Source organism: Aethina tumida, chromosome 4, assembly GCF_024364675.1.
Source record: "Aethina tumida isolate Nest 87 chromosome 4, icAetTumi1.1, whole genome shotgun sequence".
Classification (NCBI taxonomy): domain Eukaryota; kingdom Metazoa; phylum Arthropoda; class Insecta; order Coleoptera; family Nitidulidae; genus Aethina; species Aethina tumida.
In genome coordinates this window covers 2028911-2041728 of record NC_065438.1, presented here as the reverse complement: position 1 = coordinate 2041728, position 12818 = coordinate 2028911, and the positions used below count along the sequence as shown (strand labels likewise).

The 12818-nt window shown below is 36.3% G+C and overlaps 4 protein-coding genes across 7 annotated transcripts; 3 read left to right on the top strand and 1 right to left on the bottom strand.

Annotated features, from left to right (window-relative positions):
- Nucleotides 1–1402: 1402 nt before the first annotated feature.
- On the bottom strand, nucleotides 1403–3030 carry LOC109596366 (uncharacterized). The gene has a single exon (XM_020011899.2). It carries the CDS (start codon nucleotides 2923–2925, stop codon nucleotides 2116–2118), a length of 810 nt encoding a protein of 269 aa, XP_019867458.1. The 5' UTR covers nucleotides 2926–3030; the 3' UTR covers nucleotides 1403–2115.
- Nucleotides 3031–4538: 1508 nt separating this feature from the next.
- LOC109596368 (probable NADH dehydrogenase [ubiquinone] iron-sulfur protein 6, mitochondrial) lies at nucleotides 4539–5142 on the top strand. The gene is made up of 3 exons (XM_020011901.2): nucleotides 4539–4725; nucleotides 4779–4955; nucleotides 5015–5142. Exons 1-3 carry the CDS (start codon nucleotides 4594–4596, stop codon nucleotides 5081–5083), a joined length of 378 nt encoding a protein of 125 aa, XP_019867460.1. The 5' UTR covers nucleotides 4539–4593; the 3' UTR covers nucleotides 5084–5142.
- Nucleotides 5143–6063: 921 nt separating this feature from the next.
- LOC109596377 (ATP-dependent RNA helicase WM6) lies at nucleotides 6064–9798 on the top strand. Its single transcript, XM_020011919.2, has 8 exons — nucleotides 6064–6124; nucleotides 6345–6581; nucleotides 6855–7259; nucleotides 7455–7573; nucleotides 8516–8647; nucleotides 8819–8965; nucleotides 9148–9403; nucleotides 9464–9798. The coding sequence occupies exons 2-8, from the start codon at nucleotides 6377–6379 to the stop codon at nucleotides 9475–9477; spliced, it is 1278 nt and encodes a 425-aa protein (XP_019867478.1). The 5' UTR covers nucleotides 6064–6124; nucleotides 6345–6376; the 3' UTR covers nucleotides 9478–9798.
- Nucleotides 9799–10179: 381 nt separating this feature from the next.
- LOC109596356 (probable serine incorporator) lies at nucleotides 10180–12763 on the top strand. Of its 4 annotated transcripts, XM_049965798.1 has the most exons (10): nucleotides 10180–10284; nucleotides 10344–10463; nucleotides 10516–10680; nucleotides 10732–10919; nucleotides 10971–11265; nucleotides 11318–11501; nucleotides 11551–11727; nucleotides 11978–12016; nucleotides 12186–12330; nucleotides 12390–12763. In XM_049965798.1, exons 2-10 carry the CDS (start codon nucleotides 10428–10430, stop codon nucleotides 12526–12528), a joined length of 1368 nt encoding a protein of 455 aa, XP_049821755.1. In that variant the 5' UTR covers nucleotides 10180–10284; nucleotides 10344–10427; the 3' UTR covers nucleotides 12529–12763. The 4 variants fall into 4 exon arrangements, with proteins under 4 accessions (XP_049821755.1, XP_049821757.1, XP_049821758.1 ...); XM_049965800.1 differs by lacking the exon at nucleotides 11978–12016 and having other exon boundaries at nucleotides 12165–12330; XM_049965801.1 differs by lacking the exon at nucleotides 11978–12016 and having other exon boundaries at nucleotides 10181–10284.
- The last annotated feature ends 55 nt before the right edge of the window (nucleotides 12764–12818 follow it).

Genomic DNA, 12818 nt, shown 5'->3' with positions numbered 1-12818 from the left:
AATAAATTCATACAATAGAACATACCTGACCCCTTAAAAATTGGGTCGTTAACAAAAGAGAAAGTCTAAGCGTACCAGAATTTTTAAGAGTAGGTTCTGATTTTCTTTTTTCAATATTAATTTTCTAATATTAAAACAAGTGGCGCCCAACTTGTGACCTTATTGATGCATATCCAAATTATTTTTTAAATGTTTAATGTTAAGGAAAATACAAACAATATGTTTTCAAATACACATAACGTTTAAAAAATGCGTAATAAAATAATTACCACGTTTTGTATTCCTATTTCGAAATATAACGTTTCGTCATAATCATTGTGTTCAGTTCTGAGTTCAAATGCACAAAAGCATTCATACCCGAGTCAATTAGATATTTTCTCTAGTCTCGATGACCTTGTAAGAACTGTTTTCTAAAACATAACTGTCTTGAAGCCAACGAGGTTTTAGTAAGTAAATACATAAACGAGATCCACAATGTTATACATTATGGAATTTATTCACTTGTTTTAAATTGTTTTTTACTTTGTTTAATTTTATTTAATGGCACCATTATAAAAAAATTATGCAACTATTTGTTTCTTGCATAATGATAAAGAATTTTTTTTTAATTAAATACCAAATAGGAAGTTTTATTTATTTATTGTAACACGTTTGAAAATAGAACTTGACCTATCATGCAAACATTATTATAACAGAATTATTTATAATTAAGTTTTTAGTAGTCTGACCATAATTGAGTTGAAAATTAATTTGCTACATAAAAACATCACGTGATAGATAGAATTTAAGTTTTTATGTGTGGTTTACTACAGTGCATTTAAATGGAAAGAGCATTTGTATGCGTTGATAAGTTTTTAACGGAACCAAAATGTACCTTGGCACAGGTCAGTAATCGAACGTGCAATATTACGAGTGATAATTAATATTTTAACATTCTACTACAACAAATATTATGGCTAGATTGTTTTTATTATGAGTCAAATTTATTACGTTGGGCGCCAATCTACCACGTTGGGCGCCAATCTACCTCGTTGGGCGCCAATCTTACACGTTGGGCGCCAATCTATCCACGTTGGGCGCCAATTTTATTAAAATAACCTCAAAGGAATTACATATATTTAATAAAATTGGAATTTAGAGGGATAATTAAACACTATTATACTACTAATATTAAGTTTGGCGCCAAAATGGCGTTATTACAAACATTATTTTTAAAGAGTTGAGAATTAATTCATTATTTCTCAGGTTGGGTTAAAATAATAATTCTTTTTAAAAAATAATATTAGTTTAGTTAATAATGTTTGTAGTCATTAAAATTTCAGTTGATATTTGTGTTGCTCCTCAGATGATACTTACCAACATTTTCTGATATACAAGGGAAAAATCAATAAATAACAATGCATTTAGATATTAAAAATTTTATTTGAAATATATATAATATAATTATGAAGTCATATGTACAAGAATAAAATTACAAGTCCCTAAAACGGGACAAAATAAACAACAATTTGTGCTATGTACAACAAATCGCGCCTCGGAACGATCCAGACCGCGTAACTCGCGAAAACAAATCGCCAAAATGAATAATAATAATAAAAAAAAAATAAAACAACTGAAGTGACGCCGCGAAACAATGGAGCGACGCGTAGGAGAGAGAGACGGAGGATCGGGGTCGCGCGTCACGGCTACCTGTGCGAAAACTAAATGGAATGTATCTGAATGCGAGCACGAGAACTGGTCTGGAGCGTTACGGAGGCCACAATTGTCTCACCCATACGGATATTTATACAAAAATACAATCGGACTGTAGGGGACGCTGCGAGATACCAAAACACACGCACATCTGTACACACGAATGGGGTTGTGTTCTGGCGGGAGATGCGTCGTTTCGTATCTGATTGAAGAGCCCTGTTTCCGCATAGTTAACATCTCACTATCACATGGTCTGGTATTATCAATACCGCAGGAACTCTCTTTGCAAATCTGGGCAATTTGCAAAGAAAATTGGTATTGTTCGATGCCTGATAAAGGGGAGATCTTGAGACGCCACAATGACACCATGGACAGGTCCACTGCCCACGGGTTTCCTTTTGCCTAGACATTGCCTACGGTGGATTACACGGTCATGGCAAGAAAGGGCCGCTGTTGTATACTGTCCGGCGTGTCCTTGGCTTGTGCTGAACACAGATCCGGTGTCGACATGGATCTGTTGAGTTTGCCTTCACCCATACTGAAGCTAAATATTGATACCAGTGATGTGATGCGATCGATTTCCATTGCTGAACCACCATTGTTGACTTCTTGTTGCTGGCTCCTTTCGGCCTCGGCCACCTCTTTGCTGACGGCGTCGGACAGCAAGGCGGCGTCATCCAGAAAAACGGAGTCGTCGGTCTCCTCGTCTTGCTTGCTCCTCTTGGGCAGGATGGACTGGACAGCCTCCTCGGTTTCCCACTCAGCCACGGCGCGTCTCCTCTTCAGGGATGGCGAGTTGCAACGCTCCCTAAGTACATTGTTACTCTTGTCCAGGTCCAAGTAGGTTAACTCGGAGTTGGAGTGGTAAGACGGGGGATGGTTTTCTTTGTCCTGGTTGTTCGCACACTTTACGCAGCTGGGCTGGAGGAACTCCTGGAGGTTGTCGCTGCCGGAGCTCTCCTGGAGATCGTCGGGCAAACCTGTGGCTTCGAGGCCGGCTTCCTCGACCGTCAACCCGACCAAATCTTCCTCGGGCACCGGGCGGATTTGGATTGGAGTCGGGGGTTGGCAGTGCACCATATTGTAGGCCTCCTCCATGAAGATGTACCGCGCTTTCTGGAGCACGGTGGCCACCAGGAGGTTTTTGTGTAAACTGACACCACCGCGATGAGATCGGCTTTGTGCAATCTTCGTTAGGGAGATGCCGATCAATCTTTGTGCTTCACTAGCCATTTTCACAAATGTTATAACTTTTGTTTATTTCAAACTACACGCTTCTGATCACTCTCTAACCACCACACTGTCAAAACTATCTCGAGCGAGTTCTTGACTAAAATGCAGAGGATCACGCTCCGACCTATACTTATAGCTTCACCACGTGACGTCACAACCTACTTTCAACGTGTGCCGGACCAATCAGGCGACGGCCTTGTCGACCGGAGCCGTCGAACACTCGGGCAAGAACGGTGGACTTGTAGGCGATAGCAACAGAAGCACATTGGGTTCAATCAGCGTGGATATATTCCTTATTATAACCTCTATATACTCGCTACGGTAACGCTTATTAAAAGCGGAAGTTGGACGTTTGGAAAAAACACATCTTGCGTACGCAAACACACAAGATTTCTTTGTCTGATGCATACACACAACGGCGACGGGATTATTCCTGAATATGTGATTCACGAATTGCTCCGACCGTTTACGGTGCCATTCTTTATCTTAAAAATGCTGAATTACTAAGTATTATTACGGTTATTAAATAAAACAATTCAGTTCACTTATAATTTGTCTTTAACACTTCATAAAACGGCCTCATGGTGGGTTGAGTTATCTGTATGGATTGAATTATTTGGTTCACATTTTCCTTAACCAGAACAACAGTTCTGAATTGTAATTTTTCTACAAAATTCTGTAGATCAATTGTAAAGTAACATACGGATTTATTGTTAAAATAATGATAATTTTCTTCAATGTGTGATTCATAACAATTACACCAATAATTACTCAATTAAAGTTGTACCCATCAACTTCAATTGGCCCCGTGTATTGGACATTGTTATATGATTCACACATAGGTGTTTAAATATGTAATATTTTCAATCAGGCTTATGCAACTATTTTACAAATACAAATATATAAAAAATAAATATTTTTATAAAATAAATAAAAAAACTCAAATATCAATGTTAAATTATTTATGTGATGATCTAAAAATAATTCTGATATCAATCTTCTTATCAATGACGTACGAACTTTATCAGTTTATAAAATAATATATCATGATATATAAAATTTTGCTGCGTTTGCTACCTAGAAAGTAAATCCCAACAATAAAATGACCGTCATTAGTTATACACATTCACTTTCCAAAGAAGAAATAAAAGAAATTCCCTTGTAAACATTTTTTAAACAGAAATAAGAACTCTGAACAAAAAATTTTAATTAAATATTTTATACTCCAAAAAAAAATTGAAGAAGTTTTTAAGGGACTGACAAAATTTCACATACATATTTTTGGTATATTCGTAATATTTTCTATAATATAAATTGAATATTAAATAAAGGTACATAATGCACAGTTGTTAATAAAGATGCTTTTTATATTATTTGTAATATAAGTTTTAAATGATGAGACGTTTCCTTTATTTCCCCCAATGTTCTGTAAGAGGGCGCTGTTAACCCAAGCCATTGACTGACTCCATTTTAATATTACAATTTTATTAATTTAAATTTAGTTACATAAAGCATTTATGCTCCTTAACTATGAAATATCATTAAATATTAAATGTTAACTAAATATTTCAGAAATTCATTCTAGCAAACTCCAGAAAAGTAATTCCCTAGTGGAAGAGGATTGTTGGCGAACCTGCCTGTCACAGTTATTAAATAATAAAGTCAAAAATGTCTAGTTTACGGCAATTAACAAAATTTTCGAAAGAGCTCCTGTTGAAAAACAACAACATCATTGCCGCGGGCGCCGTAAGGAACTCCTCCGACTGGGTGCCACAGGAAAAAGTGACCCACACTGGACAGGTTATAACTAATAATCGTACCATTCCTCCCGAATCTACGGTAAACTTTTACAGAAATGGGAAGCGGACGACTACAGGTTGGCCCGTTTCGTAGACAGGCCGAAGCACGTCAACCCCAACTTCGCCATTGATTTGATCGCACAAGTGCCCCCGAAGGCTTGCAAGGAACGTGTTGTATGGTGTGACGGGGGCAGCGGACCCACCGGACACCCCAAAGTTTACATTAATTTAGTAAGCCTGTTGCCATTCCTGTACATGAATTATGTAATTGCTCTTTTCATTTGCTTCAGGACAAGCCTGGTGAACATTCTTGTGGATACTGTGGATTGAGATTCTATAAAGAAGACTCTCATCACTAAAGAGACTTTTGGGTAGTATGTAAATATTTTGTTGCTTAAATAAAAATTGTAACTGTAAATACATGGAGTTTTATTCGATTTGTTTTGTGCATGTATTGTTACATAAGCTATTATTTTGTAAACGTAAATATTATGTAATTGAATACTATGTTATTTTTTCATTTTTGTAAAAATTGATGTTTCCAGAGAAAATAATGTAATTAAGACTTTTTAATTCTTATTTTTAGGATATTAAAATCAAAATATACATTTTAGTAACTTTATTATCCACTATGTGGTAAGACTGGCTAAATTGACGAGGAAATTTCAAATATTAATTAATGTGTTAAGTTCATTATAGACAGGCAAATTGGAAGAATCAGAAAAAAAAATCTTTTATTATCCACTAGACAAATAAAAATGAATTCATTAAATCACAGTGTGTCTAGAAAAATAATCAGACTACAACTGTCGAACAAAACTAGAATAGGATTAGATGGTAACAATATGTTCACTGTCCACCAAATAAAAGTTTGGACCCTAGATACATAGAACAATTTTGGAACTTTAAATTTATCCACTCATTTGTCCATTATTATTAACTTTTGTCAAGGCAAGCCTGATTTAAATATCAATATTTATTGTTTGATTTTGACACTCTGTATATCATTGAGGACATTTAATTTCTATCCACGTTATTCATAATTTATTTTTAACATTTAACTGAGTCTTATTACTTAAAAACAATTATAATTGAATACTTACTATAAACTGATGAATTAAGCATCTTTTGGGGTCTTATTAATTGACTTACAAATAGTTCCTTTACCTTCTATAGCTGATTTGGTTTCAAACTGAAATATTTCACCAAAATATATATAGTTCCTGAATATAAAATATCGATTACATTCAAAAAATAAACCGTTATAAGTAACCAGATGGGGGGTTATTTTACATTTATTAAAGTTGGCAACACTTATGACCTGCGCAGAACATTAGTACAGTGACGCGCTTTTTTCGGCCATCATTTCCGCCTGTCCTCTTGTGTGTGTTGTTTTGTAGGTAAGTTGAGTGCTTTTTATCCAAACTTATTTGCTCAATCATATGACTTAAACCTTGTTTAATTTTACTAAACCATTTCGCTTAGCCTGTAGTTCGTTTTAAACCTTGTATTTTTGTCAATAACTGTTAGCTGAGGTTGAAAAACCCGATTTAAAATTTTATGTATAATCCGCCATTGTGTGTGTGAACAAGTAGGCTGACGTTTAACGGTCGTTTGCAGCCAGTCTAAATAACCGATAAAACCAGTTGAAAATGGCCGATGCCGACGATCTTTTGGACTACGAAGATGAGGAGAACACCGAGCAGACCGCGACCGAAACGGCGGCCGCCGGCGAAACGAAGAAGGGCGTCAAGGGTACCTACGTATCCATCCACAGCTCCGGCTTCAGGGACTTCCTTCTGAAACCCGAAATTCTCAGAGCCATTGTGGACTGCGGCTTCGAGCACCCTTCTGAAGGTGAGTCTTTTTTGTTTGTTTTGTCGGTTGTTTGAACCGTGCCCTGATGTGACGTCACCAGTTTATGTTGTGCAATGTTTTTCAATCCGCGTCTCTTTCAAAATTATAAGTACAACGATTATGTCACTGAGTTACAATGATGAATAAATTACTTCTTTCGCGGTTTCCACCAGAACTCCTGTAGTGATGGCCTAGAAGCTCTGATATCACAGCTGTGAGCTTCGTTCTTAACATTTTAATGGAACACAAGTGACCGATGTGTGTATGTTTCAGTTCAACATGAGTGTATCCCTCAGGCAGTGCTTGGCATGGACATTCTGTGCCAGGCCAAGTCTGGTATGGGTAAGACGGCGGTGTTCGTCCTGGCCACGTTGCAGCAGCTCGAACCCACCGACGACGTCGTCAACGTCCTGGTCATGTGCCACACAAGGGAGCTGGCATTCCAGATCAGCAAGGAGTACGAGCGTTTCAGCAAGTACATGACCAACGTCAAGGTGGGAGTCTTCTTTGGCGGTCTGCCCATCCAGAAGGATGAAGAACTGTTGAAGAACAACTGTCCTCACATTGTTGTCGGCACCCCCGGCCGTATTTTGGCACTAGTCCGTTCCAGAAAGCTGAATCTGAAGCATCTCAAGCACTTTATCTTGGATGAGTGTGACAAAATGCTGGAACTATTAGGTAATTATAATTTTTATATATATGTTCCTCAAGTTTGGGCCTATATTCTTGTAATAATACTATGATGACAATAATAGGTAGGGACAACTGAAATATTTGATGTTAACTGGGCCTATCCTGACAAAGTTTGACCTAAATAATACATGTTTAATTTATTATTTAAGTTTCTAATGTGTTTGTTGTACTTTTTTCCAGATATGAGAAAGGACGTACAAGAAATCTACCGTAACACGCCGCATGGAAAGCAAGTAATGATGTTCAGTGCCACGCTCCGCAAAGAAATCCGCCCCGTCTGCAAGAAGTTTATGCAAGATGTAATTCAACTTACTACTCCTTATTCTACTACTACCACTACTTCAACCCAAATGAGTTACGGCTACCATCACGCACCCAATCGCAATGCTGCTGCTATTCGAGAACGGGGTTAATAAACGAATCGGAAACGAAAATACATGCGGTGTATCACACTAACGGAAAAATGTCCTTTTAATTTGCTATCGCGGACCTATTTGGGAAAACTTAGTGCACTGTAGCCCGACGCGTAGGTGGGGGTTGGGCCGGGCTAAGAAGATGGAGTTGGAAGAAGACAAGAAGAAACGAAAATCGCGTGGGAATGCGTCGTTTAGAACATTTTTGGCCGTGCTACAGTGTTGAAAAATTGCTTAGGACACGTCCACGTTTATTAATAAAAAATGTCAGTCAAAAACAAATTTCGCCTGCCACACTTGGTTTATGTTTTCTGTTCTGTTTCGATGCAACGAAGAGTCTCGAGGATTTTATGTTGTTTTCTATCTAACTATCCGAGTTGTGCGTAGCGGAATATGGAAAGCAGCGATGGGATGCGACACACCTCTTTAATGTACGATGAGAAAGCCAGACCCTCAACATCCCCTGAACGAATTAATCAGTCAGTAACTATGCAAGAGAGTGAGCTGTTTTAAATTATTTATCAAATTTGCAGTCTTGGAATAGCTTTATTTAATTGCAGTCTTTGTTACCTTTAAATGTAACTAAAGTAATAAAGATATTACAGAACATAACTTGATTTTATGTCTGCAATTTTGTAAAGTTGATCCTAAACTTTCAATTTAACTTTTAAAGTATTATTTCATGATGATTAACTTATTCTTTCGCGGTTTCCACCAGAGCGTCTCGACGCTATGATGGCCTAAGAAATCTGACCTTTTTCTAACAGCCGCTTAGCTAGTCTGATGTTACAAAAAGGTCCCTGTGCCCTAACTGTTTCTTTTGTTTAGCCCATGGAAGTGTATGTGGACGACGAGGCCAAGCTGACGTTGCACGGACTGCAACAGCACTATGTCAAACTAAAGGAGAATGAGAAGAACAAAAAACTCTTTGAGTTGCTTGATGTGTTAGAATTCAATCAAGTACGTATCCATTTACTTCAACTTATATATAATACTATAATGAATTTAAATGATGAAAATAATTAATATGAACTTGTTGATTAAACCAGAACTCTCTCACTGAATTAATTAAAAAGTTTTAATCTGTAGAACAAAACTGTGGTCCAGATTATTTAATGGGTGTAATTCCAGGTGGTGATATTCGTAAAATCAGTACAAAGATGCATGGCATTGGCCCAACTATTGACAGAACAAAACTTCCCCGCCATAGGAATCCACAGAGGAATGGAACAAAAGGAGCGTCTGTCCAGATATGAACAGTTCAAGGACTTCCAAAAGGTTTGTATTAATTTTGATTATCTTAAGTATTACATTGATCTTCATGATGATAAGTGGATGTAGGGACATATGAACCCCAGTGATTTGAAAACATCTTTTTGGGAATCTTACTGACTTCTATATCAAACAGTCAATTTTTTACTTAAATCAAGACACCTCCAATAAATTTGATGTTTTTGCAGAGAATTTTGGTGGCCACAAACCTGTTTGGTCGTGGTATGGATATTGAGAGGGTCAACATCGTCTTCAATTACGACATGCCTGAAGATTCCGACACTTACCTTCACAGGGTGGCCAGAGCTGGACGTTTTGGTACCAAAGGTCTGGCCATCACTTTCGTGTCAGAAGAAAGTGACGCCAAAATCTTGAATGAAGTACAAGATAGATTTGATGTCAATATTACGGAACTACCTGATGAAATTGATCTTAGTTCCTACAGTAAGTTTTTAATTTTTTAGCCTTATTGCAGAAACTAACTTATTGTTTTTTTATTTTCAGTTGAAGGACGGTAAATTGACGACTTAACGTTGTATGTTCTTAGATAAGTGTAAGCATGTGTTGTGTTACTGATTAAAGTATTATGTACTTTTACCTTTCAACGTTTTGTAATAAAATTTCCTTATGAGTACCTCCTGTTTTGATCTCAGACGTCTGGTGTTGACAAGGATGATTGTAACTATTCCACAATCTTGTGGTACTGATGTTTAAGGTGATACAGATATTTTTGTTGGAAACTATAAGTTTGAGGATTTAACTCTGTAAATAATTGTAATTTTAAGTTGAAAAAGAAAACCTCTTTTTATATTGTATAAATAAATTTTGAAATCACTTAATTTTGTGTGTTATTTTATTATATTTAGAACATAAGAACAAGTATACTAAGTTCTGAGAGAATAAAGTATTTAATTTAAATTACCTGTATTAAGTATTAAAGGTGATTTTGAGCTGATTCAACATAATCAAATTAATTACTACAAATTACTTAGCTGATTCGTAAATTTGTAGTCTCTTAAGAAGTTAAATATTAAGCAAAAATTGAGTTAATTAAATACATGAATCGTTTTCATAAATTATTCAATATAGGATATTAGATTAACTAAAGTAACGAGTTATAAACATTTAAAAAAGAGATCAATACAATTCACTTATTCACCCAAAAGCATATTAAATAAATTATTACAAAATATCAAGTCCTCTTGCAAAAATACATTTGACGCATGCGTCAAGCATATCTTCTCTGCGCCATCTTTGTTGTTTATCTGCGACTTTGTGTGTATTATTCACAAAATTAACCAGACAAAATTCGCCACTAATTCTAAGTAAAAATTGATCGACCTAAACCGTTATTTTGTCAAATTTAACGTTATTATACTTCTAGTCGGGATAACCAACGCGTTACGTGACCAGACAAATCCCAAGTGTAAACATCTTACTCATCAGATGTGCAAGTAAATAATCTAAAATGGGAGCCGTTTTTGGTCTTTGTTCTGCGGCACAGGTAATTAGTTTAACACTAACATAGTAACCTAAACTGAAAACTTGCATTTAAGCTCGCCTGTTGCTGTGGAAGTGCAGCCTGCTCATTGTGTTGTTCGGCATGTCCATCATGCAGAAACTCGACGTCCACACGTATTATGTATGCTTTTATGCTGCTGGTTACTACTATAGTAGCCTGCATTACTTTATCACCAGGTTTGCAGGATGTATTGAAAAAGGTAGGCTGACTCGGTGTGTTTTTGTTTTGGTCTGACCTAGTTGTTGTTTAGGTACCATTCTGTAAGAATGGAACTGGGAAGTACTTGCCAGATTCTGTGGTATTTGACTGCGATAAAGCTGTAGGATATTTGGCTGTGTACAGGATATGTTTTGTTATGACTTGTTTCTTCCTACTATTTGCACTGATGATGTTAGGGGTAAAAACTTCTAAAGATGCTCGAGCAGGAATACAAAATGGGTAAGATCATTGTTAATTACTTAATTTAATGATTAATATTGATAATTCTAGTTTCTGGGGGTTGAAATATATGGTGGTAATTGGTGGTGTAATTGGGGCCTTCTTTATACCTGAAGGATCATTTGCCACTGTCTGGATGTACTTTGGTATGATTGGCGGGTTTCTATTCATAATAATCCAGTTGATATTAATTGTTGACTTTGCCCATTCTTGGGCTGAAGCCTGGGTTGGAAATTATGAGGAGACAGAATCTAGGGGTTGGTTCTTTGGATTGATTGGCTTTACTTTGTTAAATTATGTCATCAGCATAACTGGACTCACGTTATTATTCGTGTTTTACACTAAGGTAATTCATTTGGTATTTTTTCATGAAATTTTGTTACTAATTTATATTTTAGGCCGGAGATTGTGACTTGAATAAATTCTTTATTTCCATTAATTTGATTCTGTGCGTCATTATAAGTGCCATCTCAATTTTACCATCTGTGCAAAACAAATTGCCAAGATCTGGACTCTTGCAGTCATCTATTGTCACCCTGTATGTTACCTATTTGACTTGGTCTGCTGTTTCCAACTCCAAAAGTAAGGTCTATGCTAAATACATCAACTTGTGATTAATTATATTGTTTAGGTGAGTGCAATCCTGGAATTTGGGGCATTTTTGGAGTAAAATCTGAAAACCATAACATTGATGTTATTGGCCTCTTAATTTGGATGTGCTGTGTTTTGTATTCCTCCTTGAGGACTGCAAGCAACTCTTCAAAGATTACCATGTCTGAGAATATATTGGCCAAAGATAATGGAGCAGGTAAGCATTCTTCCAATGCTTTGAATGAGTTTTTTAATTTGTGCAAGACTTAATTAGTACCCTTTTTAGTTATAACATGTATTTTTTTAAGAAATAATACCTTGAATGTATTTTGTTTGAATTTTTATTGATGAATACCATTATTTTTTATTTGTTTAATATCCCATAGCATTATGTAGTGAATGTATTGTTTCTGTTCTGTTTCGTTTTTATGTACAAACACTAATTATCGTATCTTTTTTCCATCCAGTCAGGGGATATGGCTCCGAGAACTTGGTAGAAAACGAAGGTATGGTGTTTCTTTTATTTAATTTCAATTCTTTAGTTCCTAACACGTTTAAAATGGTTGAAGGTTCACCACGTAATGCTGTGGAATGTTTAGGCTTTCTAATCAATATTTCATTTATTTTTGTTTCCCGTGTGTTATTCTAAAATAGAACCGTATACCCCTCTGGCAGGTAACGATGGCGGCGAAAGCGGTGACGGCGGCAAAAAGGTCTGGGACAACGAGGAAGAGTCGGTCGCCTACAGCTGGAGCTTCTTCCACGTGATGTTCGCCCTCGCCACACTCAACGTGATGATGACTCTGACCAACTGGTACAAGTAAGTGTGAATAATTTTTGGTTAAAACACAGTAAGTCATTCATAATGAATTTTTACAGACCAAACTCGAGTTTGGAGTCGTTTGGTGTGAACGCCGGCTCGATGTGGATCAAGGAGATTTCAAGCTGGCTATGCTTGACGCTTTATGCTTGGACATTGGTCGCGCCCATCCTGCTGCCCGACCGTGAATTCAATTGAAGAACATGCGACCTTTGAATATGTTATCCCATATTTATTGCATTACTTCACTGTGTATGTGATATTTAATCTTAATCGGCTGCCACATTCGGCATTTGATTATATTCAACCCTAGTTTTAATCATGATATAAATTATATGTAAGTAGAATTAGTTTTTATTTGAACATGTTTGTACTTTTTCGTTTGTTATATGATATCACAGTATGTATAATAAATGCTATCTCAATACAATAATGGTTGTTTTATTAACAAAAAGTCATAATAATACTCAATCAATGAGAAAAAATAA